The sequence below is a fragment of the Clytia hemisphaerica genome, unplaced genomic scaffold, assembly GCF_902728285.1.
Source record: "Clytia hemisphaerica strain Z4C2 unplaced genomic scaffold, Clytia hemisphaerica genome assembly, whole genome shotgun sequence".
NCBI lineage: Eukaryota > Metazoa > Cnidaria > Hydrozoa > Leptothecata > Clytiidae > Clytia > Clytia hemisphaerica.
In genome coordinates, this window is record NW_027103938.1 from 1,303,810 (window position 1) to 1,322,077 (window position 18,268).

General features: G+C 33.9%; 1 protein-coding gene across 2 annotated transcripts; it reads right to left on the reverse strand.

Annotated features, from left to right (window-relative positions):
• Positions 1 to 1,264: 1,264 nt before the first annotated feature.
• LOC136809920 (putative autophagy-related protein 11) lies at positions 1,265 to 17,315 on the reverse strand. Of its 2 annotated transcripts, XM_067066488.1 has the most exons (15): positions 17,144 to 17,303; positions 14,226 to 14,474; positions 13,069 to 13,291; positions 12,598 to 12,848; positions 11,567 to 11,759; positions 11,188 to 11,280; positions 9,789 to 10,610; positions 8,895 to 9,185; positions 7,678 to 7,772; positions 6,879 to 7,126; positions 6,333 to 6,513; positions 4,502 to 4,788; positions 3,666 to 4,051; positions 2,968 to 3,527; positions 1,856 to 2,106 (listed from the first exon to the last, which is right to left on the reverse strand). In XM_067066488.1, the coding sequence occupies exons 1-15, from the start codon at positions 17,201 to 17,203 to the stop codon at positions 1,939 to 1,941; spliced, it is 4,107 nt and encodes a 1,368-aa protein (XP_066922589.1). In that variant the 5' UTR covers positions 17,204 to 17,303; the 3' UTR covers positions 1,856 to 1,938. The 2 variants fall into 2 exon arrangements, with proteins under 2 accessions (XP_066922590.1, XP_066922589.1); XM_067066489.1 differs by having other exon boundaries at positions 1,265 to 2,106; positions 2,968 to 4,051; positions 17,144 to 17,315.
• Positions 17,316 to 18,268: the final 953 nt, after the last annotated feature.

The following is an 18,268-nucleotide window of genomic DNA, read 5'->3' on the forward strand; positions in this document are numbered from 1 at the left end:
GCCCCGGGGGGAGCACTCGATTTTGAAAACGAATCGTTCGTTTGGCCAAAATTCAGGTCTCTAAAAGCGGATCCTTACAGTGTGAAATTTCTCAAATTTTATCTCAAAATTTGGTATTTTCTCAAATTTTACACCCTTGCTTACAGTGCACTTTTTCCCCATTTTTCCCCACTTGCTCACAAATCAACCCTTACAGTGCAGTTTCCAAAGTCCAAAAAACCTTCCCTTAAGGGGCTGCACGTCTGGTAGGTCACTTACCTGGAGTACCCCCCCCCCGGGCGTATTGCAAACCTTGTACACCTCTACTCTTGTCTCCCGAATAGACGTCCCCCCGCTAATTGTTAAGAGCAAAATAAATCCATCCCCCCCGCTCTTATTAAGACCCCCCCCGCTAATTGGATTTGAATAATTAATTTTTTTATTACAGTGTAGATAGACCTTAAACTTTGTTAAAATTTTCCTTTTTGTTAGTATTGGTTCTTATTTTACGTGTTCATTTGTTAAAGTTTCACTTTTGTTGTTGAAATTGATATCAGTTAAAAAAATCATGTCTTCAAATTACCCCCCCCCCTCTTATTCCATCCACCCCACTTATTAGAATTTAGAAAATTTTCCTACCTCCCTGCTTATTCAGACCCCCCCCCGTCTATTCGGGAGAAGAGTAGCGGTTTAGAGTGCAGGAGTTTTGCTTTCATTCAACCAAATTCAACATGTGCAATTCGGTTGAAACTCCTTGAACTTGAAAACGATATCGTTCTACTCCTAGGCTAGAGTCACTTCATGATGGCATGGGGTACGTGATTAAATCACGAGACCTTGATTTTAAATATTTGTTTTGAAAAGTTCCAATCATCCATTGAAATTTTGTCGTCAGCAGAAATTAAGCAGCAAAAAACGAATAATCCTTGCTGGATAGAACCTACGTGGGGGACTCGTTTTTTCCAAAATTTGCCGAAATTTGCGAAAAAAGTGACCCTGAATAGGACTAAAATTCCAAAATTTTCTACTTTTTCCCCAAATTTTCCAACAAAGGCACCCTACGAGGGACTGATTTTTCTATTTTGGTGTTTTTGCGACCCTACCTTGGACTCGTGGAGGTTAAAAAGGTACCCTGAGCAGCGGCGCATCCCCGTAACCCATCTTGCCCTAGTACCCCCTGGGTCTTATAAAAACGTGCATTCCAGTATTCTACCTTTCCACATATGGCCATGCTTCCTCCCAACCAAAACTGAACATTTCCATTGAATAATCTCTAATTTAAGAATTCAACAGTACTTTTAAGATATTTCAACAAACTGCAACAACAAACTTGAATTATTTACAAAGTCTTCTCAAAATCTTACAACAAACAAACAATATTTATATATAAAGGAGTGAGGGATAAATAAAAAGATTTACAAGGTATAATATTAAGGCGCTACATAAATACCTACACATCTACAATAAAAGTGTTCTCCATAAACAATGCTAAAATATTCTACAAATCTAAACTTTACAAAGTGATATAAATTATAAATATACAGTTTTTTTTTTGAAAAGAATAATTTTTACAAATATTTTAAAACTTTTTTTTTCTAAATATTTGTCATTAAATAAATGGTGCAAAGTAGGCAACTCTAAAAAAGCCTCTAGGATTCTGGTGATATTATATAGTATAGCCGTCAAAAAATAATTGAACAAAACAAGGATTGCTTAAGGTCAAATTTTCGAAAGGAATAAGAAATTTTAGGAATAAGAAACAATCTGAAAAAGTTGATCACTTGATCTCAATTTTTTGTGATGACGTTCTTGTACAGGCTTATACGTTTTTTTATAATAACATGAAAATTTCACAAAAATACTCACAAAATGATTAAATTAAGAGCATTTTAAGAACATCTTTTGGCTTAAAACTCAAAACGTTTTAAATGTGTTCTCATAAAAGAACGTGTTCCATTTTTAATCATCCCGTTTCTTTTTCAAATACCAGTTTGTTCGCTCTTCTTCCTTGTCCAACAAACTTTGAAAATACCAATTCATCCCTTCCGCTGCTCTCTTTTCCTCTTCGTCACGAGAATCGGCCCGTTCATGCATCATTTCAGTATACCAACCATTTTCGTCATAAACCTGAAGACATAAGTAACCAGAGTGAATTTTTTTCAATCATCTTTTAGAAAATCTTTATCGAAAAAACGTAAGGAGTAATAACAAGCAAGTTCGTTAGTGAACAACAGGGTGGACCAATCTAATCTTCGTCGTAGCTTGAATACTCAGACCAGCGAGTGCTTAAAGAAATAATCAATGAAAGTCTGATAGATAGCAGTTTTGTGCTTATTGAAAAGATGGGAGTGGAATATTGTGAAAAGAAGAAAGTTCTAAATATTTCTAAAAATGAAGATTGAAAATAAAGTAGAAAGAAATCAGCTCCTTCAATAAATTTGCTGTGTATTATTTTTCACTGGAGTGATTCTTCAATCCTAGAAGATTATTAATGTGAAAAATAAATTTATCAAAAAAAATTTATTCAATCAATCGAAAGATATAGTTGTAAATTTATGTCTGATTGACTTTAAAAAAAACAAGATCCAAAGCTTCTGATGAAAACAGAAGATCATGAATGTTTCTACAAGAAGTTGATTTTCTTCGTCTTCTTCATTTTCTGTCTTCTTTTTTTTAATTTTTCTAATTCTTAATTTTTTGGTGATATTCCACTTTTGAATATCTTTCTAACGAACAAAAAAACCGCTACCTAATTCGAATTCTATCAAAAGTGAACTTTTTTGGCTCCACTGAAGATTATATTGAGACAGACTTAAGTAGGTGTTGACAGCAGACACTGTGAACGACAGTGATATCTTTAAACCACCACTTCTGGACTTATAAGCTGTAAACAATACAATTTGAAATCTCCACCATTCTTTTTATACCGGGTAACTGAGACAGGGGTGTTGTAACTAAATGATCAACGAATAAAGAATTTGTTCTTACGTCATTATGGTCTCGTTCATCTGCACGGCTCTCTGATCGTCTGATGTACCATGATGGATAAGGAATTTCTTCTTCAGGTTCTTCATCAAAAGATCCAATGTTTTCCTCAGCATCTGTTGCACTCCTATTTCGTTCCAATTTCGCATTTTGAACTCTTTCTTCAAATTCTTGAAATCGTTTAGGGGGTGTCGGTTTTTGAGGGCGGCGTTTTGACATTTTGGGTGGGCTTGGTTTGGGCGGGTAGGGTGTGAAAGACTTTTTATGTTCTTCTTCCTCTTCTTCGCTACGTACCACGTAATATTCTTCCTCCCCGTTGACGTACTTCATGACGGTAAACGTCTTCTTTTCCCCGTCGACCTCGATTGTCGATAACGTGCTTTCAACCAACGTCGCCTTGTCAATTTCACTCCTTTCTTTGTTTTCTTTCTTGTCAGTTTTTTCTTCCTCTTGGTTTTTAATCTGGTCCGTATTTTTGTCTGATGTTTGCTTTGATTTTGCATCTTCTGCATAACTCCTGATTCGATAGATCTCTTCAGGTTCCTCAATTTCAGGGTTCGGGTCTGTAAAATATTCAATTTCAACTTTGGTGTTTGTATTGAATTCAGCTTCTTCTACAACCTTGTTTGTTTCTTGTTCTGCAAAATACTCAATGTCAACATTCAGTTTTGTATTATATTCTGGATTTTTCACGTACTCACCAGTAGTCAAATCTTTGAGATAATCGTACGCAGATTTGGTTTTTGATGGTTTAAAGTTAGGATTTCTAACAGTTTCCCCTGTTGTCAAATCTTTCAAATCCTCCACAGAGTTTTTACTCTCCTCTTCATTCTTTATGCAATTATTCTGGTCTGGACAATACACACTTGGTATAATTGGAAGGTTTAAATTGACTAGCTCATCATCATAAGAATCGCCGTGTCGGAATTTCTCTAAACTTCGAGCTTTTCGTCGTTGCTTTTCACGGATTTTTCGCTGCTTCTTTTCTGCTCTTGCTTTTCCTTGTTTAGCAGATCTCTTTATTTTATCCAATTGTATTTGTGATTGGTTATGTCGCTTCTTGTAGTAATCCAATTTTCGTTGTAATCTATAGGTATTGAAAAACAATTCACTATTTTCACTGCATAATAGGTAGGCTTTATTGTATTTTCTTTATGATCAGCGTAAAAATCCCTAAAGCTTTGGACTGTCTACTTTGCAAGCTTCCACATGACGAAAGATGAAGAAATTCCAGAAAGCTTTCAAAAGTGAAGGCACCACGGATGCTTTTTAAATATGGTACGGCGAATGACAAAATTTTAAAGCTATTTTACCGACGTACCCGGTGTGCCATGCCTGAAGCGAAGCTTAAAATCTGTTAAAATAGTTCTCAAAGCTTACTCCATCTAAAAAAAATAGCCAATGAGCTATAACTTAAAGCTTAGAGGTCATGACATGACAACTTATTTAGCAAAAAACGTTGAATTCTGAATCAGGCTAATACGGAAAAACTTGGAATATTGTACGCATTTAAAAAAAAAATTATAAAGATATATACCGATCATTGATCAATTTAATGGCTTGATATTCCTCTTCATTTTCATCTTCTCTTTCAAAACATTTCTTCTCTTTTGTTTTCTGTTGCTCAACAAATTTCTTGAATTTCATTTTCATCTTCTTAATTTTGCTTTCATATTTTTCTTTTTGACGTTCCAACGATTCTTCGAGATTTTCCAAGTTTTGACGTAAATTGAAACGTTCGAATCTCTCCCAATGACGTTTTTCTTTTTCCAGTTGATGAATTTGCTTTTTGAGTTGATGGTTGTGATCTTCAAGTTCATTAATCTTCAAATAAAGAGGAAATGAAATATTATTGTTGTTCTTCGAAAAGGATATTTGAGCCGAAAACCTTTATGATATACAACGGACTACCCAAAGTCCACCGTCACTTCAAGTAATAAAAAGTATTTTTCCAAGGGTTTCTTTGAATTTTTTCTTCAGTTGCCAAGTGTTCCCAGCATTCATTTGTGTGGATGCCAAAACACAATTTAGAGATTTTTTTTGACTCGAAAAGGTTCGTCTTCCCCCTAGAGCAACCCAATCACTGAAGATGGGTGTCGAACTAAAAGACTAATTTGTTTAAGTGATAGAAAGATTTTAATCATAGAAAGTGCTTTACAAGTGTTCAACCTTGAAGGGAACTGAGAATAAGTTCGAACTTTAATTCGAATGATACGAGTTAGGGTCAGGGAGACTCTACTGTACTGTAGAATATTCGGAGGGATATTATGATACTAGCCGGTACCCGGCGTCGCACGCCGGTTAAGCTGTAGCTGAACGCACTAACAGTCCTTTGGATGTTATGAAGCTGGCTTAAAAAAACGATCAAATGAATAAAAAGATATTATCAAAGGTTGACTCTAACCCTCCCCCGGAAATCTTTTTCTCACTTTGCTCACATTAAATACGGCGTCCAGTTTTCGACAATTTGAGAAAATGTCATGGTAAAGAGGAGTCAATTCTAAATTACTTTTTTTAAACCTTGTCATAACTTTTCGAATTTAAACATGTAAAATGACGTACACAGTTTTTAACAGTATCAACCACTTGTTTATCTTTTCTTGCTTTTTATCATCCTTTGAATGCTGTTATTGTTCGACAAACTTTTTAATTTTTATGTTTTGATTTACATTTGAAATGTCCTTTTCTATAAAAGAAACTTGTTTTGTTTTGAAAAGAATTCGAATGTCAAGATAAATAAGTCAATTCTAAATTGCTTTTTTTAAACCCTTGTCATAACTTTTCGAATTTAAACATGTAAAATGACGTACACAGTTTTTAACGGTATCAACCACTTGAATGTTTTTATTTGAAGAAAGAGATGGACTAATTTTTTCTGTTGCTTTTTATCGCCCTTCGACAAACTTTTTGAATTTATGTTTTGATTTACATTAGAAAGGTTCTTTTCAATAAAAGAAACTTGTTTTGTTTTGAAAAGAATTCGAATGTCATTAAAAAATACGATCGTTAAATACATTCGAAAACATTTCAAACAAATAAAAAGAGAAAAACAGGATCGGGCAAAGCTGTGCAGAAATTAAAATTACTAAATGTAGATGAGCCTTAAATTTCAAAACAAAGGCTGAATAGAGTCTAAACCAGGCTCTATCCGATCTGTCAATCAAAACAAACTTATCGAGAACAAAACATCGCTTGCGAAATCTTTTGCAAATGGCGCGAATCCAATAGAACAAATTTGTGGAGCAAATGACTAAAAGTCATAATTCTAAAACACAAACAAAGTGCAAACGAAAGTGGTGACACACAGACACACAAAGCACCGCTATTAGTATATAGATTACAGATATTAAGAGCCACCCGCTATTTACCTCATCCTGATGTCTCGCTCTTTGTTTTTCTCTCACTTCTTTCAATTTCATCTTCAACTCCAGTTTTTGTGCTTTCAACCGTCGAATGCGCTCACGTCGCTGCTCTTTTGTCTCGTCCATCTTGCGCTTCATGTCTCGCTTAGCTTTCTTCAAAACCATTTTTGATTTCGACTTGTAGAGTCTATAAAATTAAAATCAAAATTTTTTTATAAGAATATCCAAAATTTTTGAAGCCTTCAGATGTTCTTAACTTTTTCAGTTTCAAGTCTAAAAATGATTCGTTTTCACGGTATATTTCTATCTTAGTAATAATGAACCATAACAAGCAGTTTCTTCATTTTTTGTTTTTCGAGTCTCTATAACTCGAAAACCCACGGGGGAAACAAATTTGTTCGAGTTAGAAAGGAAAACTCGAGTTACGGAGACTAGTTTTTACGACATTGTTTAACTGAAGGGAGCAACAAACTTGTTCGAGTTAAGAAGACAATCGAGTAATAGAGGTTCGAGTTATAGAGACTCCGTTGTATTATGGGAAATTTTCCTCACCTGAACATGCCCATGAGTTGATCTAATTTCAATTTCAACTTAGCTTTTTCAGCTCTAAGTTGATCTTCGACTGACTCAATACCTGCAGCAATACATTCTTTATCACATCGTGCGCCTCGCTCAGACAACAAGTCTACAAGCGGATTCTCCTTTTCGCAGGTCGTTTGTTGTTCATGGTCGAACTTTTTTTCTTCTTTTTGTTTTTGATGCTCTTCGTGTTGTTTATGCTGATATTTTTCATTAACCACCTGAAAAAAAGATTGAATAATTTAAATTTTATATCACAAAAACATACAAGGGCTTCCGAAAAATCACAAGCGCTTTCTTCACAGGCTTCTTTCCTTTATGGCTTTACCATTACCACTAGCGCCTTTACGGTATCCTTCTCCTAAAGAAACAAACAAAACTCCCTTATTTTGCGGCTTCTTTCCTGTATGGAAGAATCGAGACTATCTACTCGGGTACACTGACCTTTTTATATCCTTGGACCAAGTCAAATCCACCATCTTTGATCTGAGTTTTTTTTTGTTTGAATTGATACCCGAGAAGAAGCCATTGCAATGTTAAAGATTACATCATCAAAAGTATTCCAGGAAAATTAGATCTAGCGCTCTCGATGCATTTTCACCGCTATTGAGTAGTACCGCCATTAGGGTACCAATTTCTTCGATCAAAGATTTTTTGTTAGCCGGGATTGAGTAACTTCGTCCAGGGACAGTCAGTGCTAAGGCTACCTATTTCTGAAAGTAGCCCAGGGTTTTGTTCTTATAAAAAAAAGGTAAGCAAAAAATCCGTTTACCTTTTTCTGATTTTCTTCTTCGAGGAATTCAGCATATTGATCTTCATCCATGAAGATTTTGTGGCAATCTGGACCTGGTTGAATGTCTTTCATATCTGTTCATGAAAAGATAAGTAAGTCTTAAGGAGAGAAGATGAAAAGGGCTGTAGGATGTAGTATAGGCAGGGGGTATGAAAATTTTGTACCAACGTGTTTTAGATAGAATCCAAAAGATATTAACGTGCACTTCCTTGTTAAGCAAAGGGTCTAAGTACATGTAATTATGTGTCTTCAATTTAATATTTTACTGGAGCCTCCAGAATCCGAACCTGTGTTACTCGAATTTCTTCTCGATTCGAACAAAATTTCTTGTTTCTTCACTGAACAATACCTATGTTTCTATAACTAGAAAAAGGTTCGATTCTCTGACGTGTTGGAGTTATTGTAACTCCCTGGTAGTTAATGATTTTGTCCATAATGTCAAGTACGAGAGTGTAGGTCACATACCGGGTGCGCCACAAAAAAGTTTCTGTCTTTAAAACTAATTTTCTAGAAATTTAAAGATTTTAAAAGAACCATTCCTATTTTACTGATTTTCGGTTTTAGATTGGATATAGTCTATGTAAGGCTGGGTCTACCTCGAAACCAATATTTTATGTATTTTCATGAATTTTACCAGATTTGTTTGCCTTTTTCGACGAATTTTCTGCCTTTTATTGAAATTCAACTTTCCTTTACACAACAAAAGGTCATTTAGACAGCTAATTATCATTTTTAATGACTGAAACGAAAATACTGATGTATCATGTAATTATGCTTCTGTTTAGTTTGATAGGTCGATTTTCAACGTTTTCGAGCACTTTCAGAAAGTAACTTTTTTATTCAATTGAGCATAACTTTTGATCTAATGAATCGAATTTAATAAATGACCCATCAAAATTTAAGTTTATCTTTCTTCTTTCCAGTTAAGTATTATGGTTCTTTTAAAATCTTTAGATTTCTAGAAAATTAGTTTTAAAGAGAGAAACCTTTTTGTGGCGCACCCGGTACTTTAATCGGATTAAATTTCGCGAGATTAAATTTTGCGAGCGAAAAAAATCGCGAAATTTCGCGAGCCAGGAATCTCACGCGTTTTCGCGAGTTTTAATTTCGCGAAAATGGCAAAAAATCGCGAAATCGCCAAATTTAATCCCTCGAAAGTTAATCCGATTAAAGTATTTAAAAAGGCTATTGATTACCGATCATTGTTTCTTCATAAATCTTCTTAGTGGTTTGGAAAACTTGGATGCATTCTGGATTGTCATCAGCTTCGGGAACGAAAGGATCTTTAGATGAACTTTCTGGTGCCTTTGGTGTATTGTCTTGAGCAGGTTGTTCTGCTGCGACTTTGGCAGCATCTTTGTCACATCTGAGATCTTCACGAATGTCAGCCCAAACACATTGTGTTACTGGTTCACTGTTTGCACCATCAGAGAATTGAATCATGTTTATTGTAAAAGCAACTTCTTCCTTCTCATTGGTTGGTTCACCTTTGGTAAAAGAAAAGAATGTCGATGGTTAAAAAGAAGAGAATGGGCTTTTCCAGAAAAATTCACCCCTACTGTTGAGGATATTGATTTTTTGAAGTATCGAACCCCCTGGATATCCTACTTTATTAGTGAAGACCCCCTGTATATCCACTCTTAAAAATATGCTCAACCCCCTGGATATCTTCTCTTATAAAGATGCTTACACCTGGATATCGTATCTTTTACTTGAAAAGACACTTTACCCCTGCATATCCACTTTTGAACAAAAATCGTGGGCATCGACTATTTCTGGAAAAGTCCAATGTCGATGGTTGAAATCATTTCATTATTGGCCACAGTGATTCTATCTTCAAGTCACGTGAGGATTTTTTTTCACATTATGTAAAATTCATATAATTCTGTTCTCATTTCTAGGTCGTACACAGGTTCAATCTCGACCTCGTTCCCTGTGTACTATCGGCTTTTTATATGCTTACTGATAGCGCTAGATAATATACGTTTATCAGTAACGTAAATAAAGCCTGGAATACATGGGGACGAGGTTGGTCCAATGTTTATAATTTTATTTTTCCTGACACAGACTAAGAAGGTAAACTGTAATACCTTTCTTAAATGTTGGCTCGTCATTATCATCGACTTGTCGGAGACTTTCCTCTGGTTTTGGGAAAGAAGGTCTCTTGGAGGGTGACGAGGGTGGTGGACAGGTGCATTTCTGTGGCGGTTGAACGGGCGTTTGCTTCAACTTCTCATCAGCTACGATATTTCCATAGCTAAACATTTTACGGAAACGTTGGACATTTCGAGCCTTCTTCTTGACTACTGCAGAGTCAGGATGAAAACTTTTCACTTCTTTTTTCCATTTGTTTTTCAAGTTGATCCATGCTTTGTTGACGTGGTTTGATAGCCTCTCCACTGGTTTTCTAAGACTAGCGAACGGTGATCCAATATTGAGATCAGGGATTGCACTGCTAAGGGCAATCAAACATGTTGAGAATGAGAAGCTCTCTGTGGATAGGTCTTGACCAATCTTAGCGCACGTTCGAAGTTTGGATAATTTTAGGGATGTATACTTGTTTCTCCAGTATGCAGCATCACGTCTTTGGTGACTGATCTGGTCTGTTAAATTGGTCAGGAGCTCTTCATCAGTGGTATTATGATATTCTGAGGAATGTTCTTCAACCACATAAACAAATGAATCGTCTCCACCAAGCAAGTAATTCTTGATTTGTGATTCCAAGTCCAGATTTTTGCTTCGTTTTTTCCAATACCAACTCATGCGTTTGTACAGACTAGCACGTTTCTTGTAATCTTCGTAACCGATCTTCATGGTCTGTAATTTGCGCTCCATTTCTCTGTTCTTGGCTAGCAGTAGTTTCATTGAATCTTTGGTAGTTTCAAACTCGTTATCAATGTAGATGAATTCTTCTATAGAAAACGATAATAGAAAATACTTGAAAAAATATCTACTCATAGTCAATTGATACGTAATCCAAGGTTAAAAAGTCATAGTTTCAGATCTTCGATAGGAGATTTTTTTAACTATTCCCATCTTAAACTTCAATAGGCCTTTCATAAATTACGTCACGAGCAACGTTTACATCGTTTTCAAAATATTGCTGTGGTAAATGATTCCCAGAGGAGTTCACATAAGAAGTTGACCCTATTTATAAAGTTGAAGGCTCAAAAGCTTCAACCATCTTAACATTAGTTTCAGAACAAGGCAGCCGTCTAAGCTACGAGATGGATTAACTAGGATCGAACCCACAACCCTTGGATTGTAAGGGGGATGCTCTACCGATTGAATTATCCGGCAAAGCTAATATTAAAACAAATGCAATCACTGGAGAGTCTTCTGAGAACTTTTAGAATTTTCCACCCAATACTTCACTTAAACAATAGAAAAAGTGACGTATTGGGTGGAAAAAACAAACAGAAAAGTTGCATAATTTCGTAAAGTCATTGCAGTGGTGCATATCATGAATTAAAACAATTGCAATCATACCAGGTGGTTGTCCATCAATTGTTGGTAACAATGAATTACGATGGTCATCAGCTGGTTCGGATATCAATCGGAAAGTAAACAAAGATCCAATTCCTAAAATTTGAAGAAACAAAAGACGAAATCAAAGGTTTTGTTTTTAAAATAAGACTGATATCGTTTGCTTGCTCATCAATAAAATTGAAGCTTTTTCAAATCGGACATTGGTACGGATGTGGAGCAAGATTGATCAGAAAGAGTAAAAAAACCCCTTTTTTTTGCTTATATCAGCACAATGTAACAATAGGCAGACACTGTCCTGATATGAAAAATGTGTCTGATATGAAACGGGAAAACTTTATGTAAAACCTTTAAACTGAAAGAAGAAATTAACGGTTCTCACCAGTTCCCACAGACATACCAGCAGCGATAGATACACAGAATAATATAACCAGTGTTGTTGTTTTGATTGTCACAATTTCTTCTCGTTCTTCCGTCACATCTTTCTTGATGTACATAGAATCGAAGAGTGATGCTAACCCATAGGTACTCATTGTCATGATGTCATTCTCATCGTTCAAAATATCTTCACTTTCCTGATGGAAGGGGAGAAAAAAAGAATATAGTGAAGTTATATACACTGAAGAAGATACAAACTAGCGACTAACCATGACGATGTGTAATGTCACTCTAGAGTCACCTGTCAGCTTAACAAGAAGAAAGAAATTAAAACATAGGCACAAAGTCTAACGATACAGTTAGGTACAGCAGAAAAGGAATAGCCTGCGTAAACTTAATACTGAAATGATATTGACACATGTCAAAATATAAATACAATGGAGTCTCTTTAACTCGAACCCGCACGGGGAACACAAATTTGTTTGTGTTAAAGGAATTTTATGGAGTAAGGTTTATAAGGCATTGTTAACTGAAGGGACAAAAAAACTTGTTCGAGTAAAGGAGACATTTGAGCTGTAGAGGTTCCAGATAAAGAAACTTTACTGTAGTCAATTTGTAAGTAGGTAATTCAATTGCTTATTATTCTTAAAATCGGTTGATGGTGATTGACCAATGTGTGTTTTATCGATCATAGACTTTTGAACGCATAAAAAAGTCGTTCTTGGATAAGGGATTGGGGACAGTCTAATATTTCTTTAAGAAGTGATGGTGATGTCTTTTAAATGAGCTAGAGACGAAGAGAAAAGTTCTAAGAATGTCAATCATAGGTTTAGTTTTTAATCAAGGCAGGGTTTTTTGTATAAAAAAGATTATAATTTGGAAAAGTATTGAAGGAAGTAGTAAGTAGCAAAGCTGTGAAAGTCAAAATCTTCTTGGTATCCAAACAGTCAGAACGACATTCATTCCAAACTCGTTTCCTTTTAACAAGTTTGAGCAGCACAATTCACTTTAAAATGAAAGATAAGCATAAAGTACCTTTTGCTGCTTGTATTCTTCATTATCAACTTTGGTAAAATCATCAGATTCTGATTCTTCTGTTTTTGTAAGAGTTTCATTTTCATCAGACTCGCTTGTCACAATGACTTCTTCTTTATCTTTAATCTTTTCATCTTCCACTAGTTTTTGGTCAGCCTTCTTCCTTTTCTTCTTCTTTTTGTCTTGTTTAACTACCTTTTGAACTTCTTTGGGTTTCGATTTGGAGCTTTCTTGCTCTGTTTTCGAAAAATCTAAATGAAATACCATGAATGAATTCCCAGATAATCACTTAACAGTCTTAAAAAATTACATCGACTGACATTATGACCCAGCATTGAGATTAGATTAGGACTAGAAGGGAGGGTGTCTTTTTTAACTCTATATTATAAATGGATCATATTTTTGGGGTTTGTCTAATATAAGGTCACTCCGATTCTAAAAGAAAATTGTTCAATAGACATTTTTTCTAACCTCTCAAGATACTTTCTTTTTTCATTTGTAGAATCTCAAGATCGATAGCTGATCCTTCACCAACAATTTCGATACCGTAATCTTCAACATCAACATTTGCTGACTCCCCATCATTCATAATGGCATCATTATTGTGACCAAGTTCCACTGCTAACACATCTTCTGCATCTTCGATTTCATCAGAATCAATACTATCATTCGGACTTGCATTCTTAAGAAGAGCCTAAAATAGAGAAATTCATTGCATTGTTTATGTTCAAAATCTCAAAAGATTTACTTGTGCTTGAAAGCATAATAGCTCGGGTAAATTAATGCGTGTCCAAATTTTTTTTAATTCTTCGGACCCATCATCACCCCTCCTAGCATAATAAACTATACCTTTAAAGAAGCGCATTACGATGTAGAACATGAAAATCGGTGTTACTTAAATTTAGGTTTTGCCAATTTTGCGAAAAACCGCAAAAACCAAAAAATGCTGACGTCAGCAAAACTTGTTTTTTAAATAACTCCAGTTTGCCTAATGGTATAAACATGAAATTTAGACCAAAGCTGCACATTATTAAAAGGATCATTTTGAAAAAAAATTTTTTTGAAATTTTGCTGATGTCTGTACTTTATTGCAAATTTTCGTATTTTGCTGATTTCTGCTGACGTCAGCAAAATTTGAAAAATATGATTACGCAAAAAAATTTTTATTACTGATATCCAAGTTATTTGAAAAACAAGTTTTGCTGACGTCAGCATTTTTTGGTTTTTGCGGTTTTTCGCAAAATTGGCAAAACCTAAATTTAAGTAACACTAATTTTCATGTTCTACATCGTAATGCGCTTCTTTAAAGGTATAATTTATTATGCTAGGAGGGGTGATGATGGGTCCGAAGAATTAACGAAAATTTGGACACGCATTAATTTACCCGAGAGGTTATTAATCTATTCCATTTTGTATACTACAAAATATTAAAAAAATAACACACAAATTCAATGGAAGGAAAACAACCTATCCTTTCTCAGAAATGAGATACTGCAGACCTACTCAAAGTGTAGTGAAAGGCCTTTAAATTTTTTATTCTATAGCATTTTGAGACAGTTCATAAAAATGAAAATGAAGTGAGTCCTCTGAGGAAGTCAATTTCAACATTGAAGTATAGCAATCAATACCTGAGCATACAAGCTGGATGGTTGATCTTTGGTTGAAATAATTTCAATATCCGCATCTGTCAACTCATTGTTATTGTTTTGCTTGGTATAGTAGTCTTCACACACTTGAAGTGGTTCACTTTCAAAGGTGCGAACTTTGTTTTGAGGGATAACTTCATATTGATGTTCATCAGATGAAGAATTAGCATTTATGAATTCGAACTCATTACGACGTTGCTGATCTTTCTTGCGTTGTTGATTCTTTGATTTCTATGGTAAACATATTATACACATAGGTTACTCTAAATTTATTTTTATATTTCTGAATTCTTATAAGCTTCGAAATTATTGCAATAAGTTTAAAACTAAAATTTATAATCTCTATCCTATCAACTAAACCTTGTGTAATAGTTTACTTGTTCCAGAGAATCAATCAAAGAAAGTGAAATTAACAATATTACTATAGAATATCTGTGAGAAAGGATATTTTTTTTAAACTTTGAAAAAGTAGAGATGGCAAAAAAGGTGCTAGACAAAACAATTTTACATTCATTTTTATTGGCAGATATCAATAAAATTATTTCACTGCAAGTCAAAATTTACAATCTGTTTTTCTCAGCCACACACTCATGTTTAATAATGAAGTGATTTGGTTATGTTTACCTTACTCAGGTAAGTTGGACTATACTTACTTCAGTATCTGTGATATTGAAAATGCCCTAAGAAGTACCTATAGGAGAAGAGCCTACTAAACTTTAAAGGATTCCTTTATTTTACATTACAGCAATTTTATTCAAGGTTTAGTAGGGAATTAGAGAGAATTCATATTCGTAACAAGCTTTGTAATGTATCCAACATAAAGCAGTCAAGTTTTTTAGAAAGAAAATTTTGTGTTTAATTTGATCAAAAATTAGTTAATAAACCTAAATTTACTAATCCTTGTTTTGTCCGACCACGCTACTTCTTTTCAACCTTGACCTGATAGAAATCACTTATCAAACCCATGGTGCTAACAATTATTCAAAATCATGTTAAACAAATAACAGTTTTTATCTTATCAAGCTGTGATGCATAATTAAACAACACAGTAATTGAATTAATTAAATATAATTAATGTATGTTGTATTGAATAGCCAACAGTGGGGTGTGCTTCTTGTATGGAGAGCTTACTTAGCTTTATCATAGTATGATAGTGTGCACATTGAAAATTAAAAAATAGATCTCATTAATCATTTTGTAATCTACATGTTTCTATGGCTGATCTAGAGAAAATTTTGTTTGCTTTTGTTTTGATTACTCATTCCTCATCATCAGGTACCTCTTATTCTTAGTTAGATTTTTTCTTAGGGATTTTAAAAACTAAAATTTTTAGTATTTTTTTCTGAAAACTATTGAAATGAATAAAAAGTGATGCAGCTATTAAATTAATGTATTTATGAAATATAATGTATGTAAGTAATGAAACCAAAATAATTAAAATATAGTAGGAAATAATAGCACAGATTTCAGAATATGCTGTACAAAAAATCTTGAATATATTCACAAATGGTTTATTTTGTATAGACAGTCATATATCTTTGAATGACAAATAATATAAAAATAGAGTTTTTAAAAATGAACAGTTTTTGATTCAAAGAAAAATTTGATGAATTTTAAAAGCATAATACAATGTGGTTTCAGTAAATGTTGAATGCACTTGACCAAAATGTTATGACATTTTTAAACAAACTTTGAAAAATTCATATGCATTTGTCATGGCTGAAGAATAGGTTCAAAGGAATTTTCATAAAGTTTTTAAAAGTTTTATTTTCAATTATTTACGAAATCCTTTTTAAAAATATATCAACTTCATTTTACTCTGGTTTTAATGGCTATTCACTATTACCAAGATATCCATCACAAGTCTTTTTATATAAATTTTTAATTTAATTGTTAAATTTCTCAGACAAAAGCAGCAAAAGCAAAGCTAAAATTGATGTGGAAATAGGTGTAAGAGAATTTACTTTTACTTTAAATTCTATCTATGAACTTCTTTCCTGTGATTACAAAATTGTCAAAATTGTAAACGCCATTGAATCCACCTTTTCACTTCATAACAATTTTAGTAGAATTAAAAATTGTTCATCCACAATTTCCATTTTATAATCCTGTGGACGACATGGATTTTTTGTAACAGTTTACCTTTGAGAAACTTCTTGGATTTTCCTATACCTGGCAAGAAAATACGAAAATAGAGCAAATTTTCTGGATTTTCCAATACTGATGACCGAATAACCAGAAAAAACCCTGGATTTTCCTTATCCTTTTTTAATTTTCTTATTATTTCCAATTGAAAAAAAAGAGAAAAATCTCTGTCATCCACAGGAGGTTATGGTTTTTTTCTGGAACTGCCCAATTTGAAAACTCTCTAGGATAATATTCCTAGCCTAAAGTTTACAAGGAAATATGTTTTGTCTGTGCAATGCCACCGCATCATTTGACCATGATCTAAACTATTGTGTATTGAAAATTTCCCCATAAAAATATTAAACAAAATCCATCTGCTAGCAATTTCTTTGGGTTGTAAACAAGCAAACAGAACTAAATTATAATCACAATTTAAACAATTGCAAAATTTAGCTAGCCATTTGGTTCATTACTGTATTTATTGAATAAATACTAGACCACAATCAGAAATAGCTTCTATCAATGGATATTTGAAATAATGTACACAAAAATAATGCCTTTACTCTGCTATGCTAGCCTGGCTAGCAGTTCATCATATTATAAATGGTTTGAAGAGAAGAGCTGAAGAGAGGAAAACAAAGAAGTTTCTGATGATATGCTAACTTGACTACTACAGTACGTACCTTTAAAATTTGGTTTAGATTTTAATTTGGATGGCAAAGAAAAAAGCTGCTTGCAAAAAATGCAAAAAAGGAAAAAGAACAGATAAGTACCTTGCTCTTCTTGTCTTTGTTGTCTACAAAAGCCCAGTCTTTATTTCTTCGACTTGCCATTGCAAAAGTCTTGAACCATTCCTTGTATGAAAATGTTTCTGAAAAAAATTCTCGTTTGTCTTTGCTTGGGATGCACTCAGCTAAAAAATGTTTGGAACTCTGCTGTGGAAAACAATTTTTTTTCGAAAGTTTGTTTTGATCACGTGACTCATAAATTATTCAAACAAAAGCGATAAAAAATGCGGGAAATAGCGGCCCGGATCATTTTTCCTATGAGTAACTTCCGCATCTTTCTAATAGAAAAGAGGGATCATTTGAGTTATTTAGTTATCAAAATATCAAATTTGAAATTACATGTTACTTCTTTTCTGGAAAAAATTCAGAGAAGAAGTTAGAAAGTCAAAATACAGGTGGATTAGATCGATGGCTCCCGGGATAGCTTTCTTACGGAACTAAAACTTGCATAAGTTAAGTTGATCAGTCGAGTACTATTGCAAATTAGGAGAAATGCGGGTATTTCGCTTAAATAGGATGAATTATCCTAAATAAGATAAAATCGATAGCTTAGTTAGGAGAAATAGAAGAAAAAGTTGATTTTCTGAACAACTTCAGAGATCCGCGTCTTTTTAACTCTCTGAATCAATTATACTCATAAAGAAGATCATGTTAGGCCAAATGTTAGCTTCTTATCAGCGCGGAGTGAAAAAATATAAAACATTTATCCTATTTTGGATAAAATATACAAATTAGGAGAAATAATGCTTTTGTTACACGCTTTGCCGTATGAAAAATATGAGCGTGAATGAAAAGTGTCGAAGGACGAGAAAGTGTTCATTCTCCTTGACACAAACCACACAAACGTAAATTGCGCAAATGTGTCTACTACAATAGGATAAGTTTATTTATATCTAAGTTTCTATTTCTTCAAAACATCGTTACGAGCAAAGTTTTTACTAAGAGAGTTTGATGCATAAAATCTGAAGTTTGTCAAAAGTTGAATAACTTCTGAACGCACGCTGACTGATGGATCAGACTTCACAAGCATACTATACTGGCTCCAAATTTCTTAAATTATGCAAAGCTTGACGCGGATCTCTGAATTTGTTCAGAAAATCAACTTTTTCT

Bases quoted from the DNA above. Each gene is read 5' to 3' on its own strand.
- LOC136809920 (XM_067066489.1), bottom strand. From the start codon at position 17,203: ATGGCAAGTCGAAGAAATAAAGACTGGGCTTTTGTAGACAACAAAGAC. The intron at 11,760-12,597 runs GTACTTTATGCT...CCCTTCCATCAG, and splicing joins AAGAATACAAGCAGCAAAAG to GAAAGTGAAGATATTTTGAA. The intron at 9,186-9,788 runs GTATTACAGTTT...CTTTTACCAAAG, and splicing joins CGAGCCAACATTTAAGAAAG to GTGAACCAACCAATGAGAAG.